The sequence below is a fragment of the Clinocottus analis genome, unplaced genomic scaffold, assembly GCF_023055335.1.
Source record: "Clinocottus analis isolate CAN_PGR_092001 unplaced genomic scaffold, fCliAna1.0.p SCAF_8, whole genome shotgun sequence".
Taxonomy (NCBI): Eukaryota; Metazoa; Chordata; class Actinopteri; order Perciformes; family Cottidae; genus Clinocottus; species Clinocottus analis.
The window spans coordinates 1,977,643-1,982,642 of NW_027176240.1; the positions used below are offsets into that span (position 1 = coordinate 1,977,643).

Below are 5,000 nucleotides of genomic sequence, written 5' to 3' on the forward strand. Positions count from 1 at the left end.
TGTGTGTTTTACAGTAAGTTACTTGTCAATGGCTGCCAGTTAATAACTCAATTTTACAGTGTGTTTTTTACAGTGTAACCTCAAAACAGAGACGCTTTGTGAACCTAATCCGGCGCCATCATTGACCTGTTGACCCTCTTAACTCTGGCGGCCATGTTTTCCCGCCATCAGCCACCCGGCACGGTGTCATTTGGGCCACAGTCGTCACGCCGCTCGCGCACACAAAATACATCTCCATCCTCCTCCCGTCCTCGCTCTCACTCCTCCAGACCCCTTTCGCCATCGCCTAGCAACTGACGGCGGCTGCCTAGCAACACTGTTTGACTTGGCGTCGATTGTGTCGGGTGGGGCGGCGGGTGGAGGAGGGGTGGAGGGCTGTGATAGACACGCTGTCCTCACCACAACCTCAGAAAAAGTTACGGTGAGCGGCTGAAAGCCGGAGCCGCAGTGACGCGTCTTCAACTTCATGAAGCCTCGACGAGACGCGCCTGCGCCCGAGACGCAGCTCGTTGATGCCGTTTTGTTATTTAGGGTCATAAATCATCCCGGTGACGTTGTTTTTTCTTATTTTTTAATAAGGCGTATTGTTTGTTTTTCCTGCATCTGATACCCGGCGGTGTTACTTTGCCACGAGCTCAACTCAAAACCTGCTCAGCTCGTCCCCGCTAAAGTTAGTGTGTGTCCTTCTGAGCGCTTTATGCATGCCCGCCGCAAAAGACACACACACACACACACACACACACACACACTGCGAACACACTGCGATCCAGAGGAAGCGTTCATCTCACAGGAGGAAGAACGCGAAAGTGACAGAATTTCATTTTACGACATTTCTTCTGAAAAAAGCTTCGTCATGTTCAGATTATCCTCCTCTGAACCAGAACAAGCCGCCGCTTATCATCCAGTCCACAGAGCTTTGTGTGTGTGTGTGTGTGTGTATGTGTGTGTGTGTGCGTGTGTGTGTGTGTGTTTAGAAGCTAATAGGTTGATTGCAGCTCTCAGGCCTGACAGTTCAGCCATGTGTTCTCTGCAATGCAAACACATTTAAGTAATGACTGCAATTTCATCCACTCACACACACACGCACACACACACACACACACACACACACACACACCTACAGGTACATAAATACATTGTAGGAAACTGCAGACAGAACAAAATCTAATAAAAGTTAAAGCTCAAATTCATGAGCGAGAGAAGTCTCCGTCCTAATGACGTCTCTTTGTCACTCTGTACTGATGTCTCTCTCTCTCTCTCTCTCTCCCTCTCTCTCTCTCTCTCTCTCTCTCTCTCTCTCTCTCTTTCGCTCTCTCTCTCTCTCTCTCGATGATGTAACTGGTCCATTAGAGAACACTCCACTTTACTAATCAATTCATCAGCCCCTCCCCCTCCTCTTCCCCTCCTCTGACCTCCGGTTAACTCTCTCTCCGTCTTTCTCTCCTTCCATTCGCTCGTGTCTCTGGACGCTCGGAGGCCAATAAAATAAAATAAATCCTTCGTCTTCTGGAGCGACGGCGACTTTTTTGTCTCCAGATCTCCTTTCCTCTGTGTTTAAGTCGTTGTAGGAACCCCAAATTAATTCTAATACTTGTGTTTATTGTGTGTATTTGTTCAGCAAAGTCTTGGGAAAAAAATGTATATCTGCAAAAAAAAATCACTTTTAAAATGTATTTTGATGGTAACTATGAACATCCAGCATGATATGAGCCAGATTCCCCTAAAAAGCCTCCTGGAGCGTCAATAAGACACCTTTTAGGAAAGATTAGGACCTAAAGAATCAGAATCTGCAACAAAAATCACAATAAAACAAAGTCTTGGTCTGTTAGGAAGGAGTTTCAGTCAAAAAACTGTGTCGTTCGGTTCAAAAATGGAAAAATGTTCCGTATTTTATACCAAAAAGATTGTCTGAATGGGGCATGCTGGGACTTAAAATGGGCGCGGGAGGATTTCTGCGCATGGTTTCTAAAAGGTGAAGAGAAAAAAAGAGCATTAAAGAGCAATAAAACAAAGCTTTGGCCTGTTAGGAAGGAGTTAATTTAAAAATTTATATATTTGTTTTTTCTTCTGTCAACAAGTATCAGCAAAGAGTTTCAAAAGAAGTCGTCTTCACTCCGTTCTGTCTGACCGTGACTTGTATGATCCGTTGCACCACAAAGTGTGTGTGTGTGTGTGTGTGTGTGTGTGTGTGTTATCTGTCTGAGATCAGACTACAAGTTTGAAGTAACATCTTGTGAACAGTCTCTCTCTCTCTCTCTCCCTCTCTCTCTCTCTCTCCGTCTCTCTCTCTCCTTCTCTCTCTCTCTCTCTCTCTCTCTCTCTCTCTCTCTCTCTCTCTCCCTCTCTCTCTCTCTCCGTCTCTCTCTCTCCTTCTCTCTCTCTCTCTCTCTCTCTCTCTCTCTCTCTCTCTCTCTCTCTCTCTCTCTCTCCCTCTCTCTCTCTTTCTCTCTCTCTCTCTCTCTCTCTCTCTCTCTCTCTCTCTCTCCGGCCTCCGTGTCATCGTGCAGCTTCGGCTGAGCGGCCGCCGCCCGACGCCACGACTCTCGTTACCATGACGAGGAGCGACACATACACACACACACACACACACACACACACACACACACACACAGGAAGCTCGCGGCGTCTACTTCCTGCCGCGATGCCGCCGGCCGCTGCAGTGACAGACGTTCGGTCTTCACGTTGAGATGACGGAGAACAGGAAACAACAGCACCGTCATCTCAAACAGACACACACACACACACACACACACACACACACACACACACACTCGGCCAATCAGCAGCGATCACTCTACATCACACCAATAGAGGATTATCTTAACTCATTTCTTGCATTTTTTAATATATATTTTCTTTTCACTAAACAGGCAAAGAACCATTTATGGTCATTTGGTGGAAGTTCATTTTTTCTACCTAAAAATATCTTTTTTTAAATGTCACAACAGTACAGGATATTATTATGTCCTCCAGTAGCGCTCCAGGGTACGACTCACAAAACGTCCACAAATACAACCTGATGTGTGTGTGTGTGTGAGCGATGTGCATGTTGTGTGTGTGTGTGTCTGTGATGTCTGTGCTACAGTTTCGACCAGCAATGAAAACACAATCTGATATATGCGAGTGCATATTAACGGGATTTGATGTTTTTCTAATAAGGAGATGGTTTCTATTCCCATCCCCCCAAAAAAAGAGATTTTCATCCGTGCATGAATCAGATTATGTTCCTCTCAGAGATTTGATGCGATACGAACTCCCGCAAAGTTGTGTTCTTCTGGAAGTTGTGGATTTGATGTTTCTGAAAGTGGCGACATTCGTTTTCTGGAGTACAACAAGAGGACTTCAGTCGCTGCCGCTAGCTGTGAAAACACAAAATGGCCGAACAGAAAAGTGAATCCTGCCGCGTCGGATAATCCAGAGGGATGGAGAGAAATTACCAAAGTGTCACTTTAGGCTAAAAGCTTCTGTGGCCGTTACGCAACAGCTCTTTAGCATCATTAAAAAGACAAAAAAAAGAGAAAGAGAGAGAGATTGAGAGAGAAAGAGAGAGAGAGAGAGAGAGGAGAGAGAGAGAGAGAGAGAGAGAGAGAGAGAGAGAGAGAGAGAGAGAGAGAGAGAGAGAGAGAGAAGGACAACGGTGTGACGGATCACCGCGAGTCCTCTCACCTTCACTAGAAGATCCCGACAGGTCGATGACGACGTACACCTTCCCCTCCGGCTCCAGGTCGATCTGCACACACACACACACACACACACACACACACACACACACACACACACAGGGAGACAAAGAAAACAGAGGATGAGGACGGAGAGAAGGAGATGAGGAATGTGAAAGGAAGCAGCCGATGAGGAGGAGACACGGAGAGACACCACATCACTGCAGCGAGGACGACACTCGCTGTCATTTTAACCAAGATGCATTATGGGTATTTGTGGCATTTAACAACTAGAGTCCTTTACCAGGTGCTCGATCACACACACACACACACACACACACACACACACACACACACTGGTAACTATAGTATCAGGTTTCCATTTTTAGACCGATGAAAGAAACATTTATACAATAATTAGGCTGTTTGTTTATGGAAGCCCATTTCCGCCACAAAAAAAGTTAATTATGAAAAAATAATAATTATGACCAATGATAATAATAATAATTCTCAACCCCAAAATAATAATATTAACTATGAGCAAAAAATATAAAGTAATAATTATGACCCAAAAAAAATAATTTTGACCAAAAATAATAACAATGACCAAAAACATTAAATAATAATTATGACCCAAAAAAAAGGAATAATCAGACTTTTTCTGGGGGCTCGTAGTTATTATTCATTTTTTTGGTCAGAATTATGACTTCTTTTAGTTGTAATAAGAATGACTTTTTCTTTTTTTTGGTCGGAATTATGACTTTTTTGTGTGGTGGAAATGGGTTTCCATAGTTTATTACTTCATATCACATCATAGTTCATTCATATTTCCCAGATGGTATAGCTGAAGTATAAAGTTACATAACAAGTACTTCAAAGGTTTGATGTACTTTGTGACTTTGTGGCTTTGTTACTTTGTTACTTTGTGACTTTGTTACTTTGTTACTTTGTGACTTTGTTACTTTGTGACTTTGTTACTTTGTTACTTTGTTACTTTGTGACTTTGTGACTTTGTTACTTTGTGACTTTGTTACTTTGTTACTTTGTTACTTTGTTACTTTGTTATTTTGTTACTTTCCACCACACGACTGATCACAAGAGCAGCAAGTTCTTCACAGATTTAATCTCTTTATCTTTGAGCCCGAATTTCACTTTAAAATGCACAAAATCTAAAAAAAATAGTGGAAAATGCTTCTTACAACATTGTGACACACACACATGCACACACACAGACACACATACGCACACACACACACACACACACACACACACACACACACTCACAGCGTCCCTTGCAACACGGCGGTGATGTGGTAACCTGTAGAAGAAAGAAGGTTGGAG

The 5,000-nt window shown here is 43.5% G+C and overlaps 1 protein-coding gene across 1 annotated transcript in view; it reads right to left on the reverse strand.

Annotated features, from left to right (window-relative positions):
- Window positions 1-5,000, reverse strand: part of LOC137779430 (protein kinase C epsilon type-like) — a 48,337-nt gene that overhangs the window by 26,148 nt on the left and 17,189 nt on the right. The window contains exon 2 of the mRNA XM_068567145.1: window positions 3,667-3,730. Within this exon, the coding sequence (XP_068423246.1) occupies window positions 3,667-3,730 (64 nt within the window). The remainder of the gene's footprint in view (window positions 1-3,666; window positions 3,731-5,000) is intronic.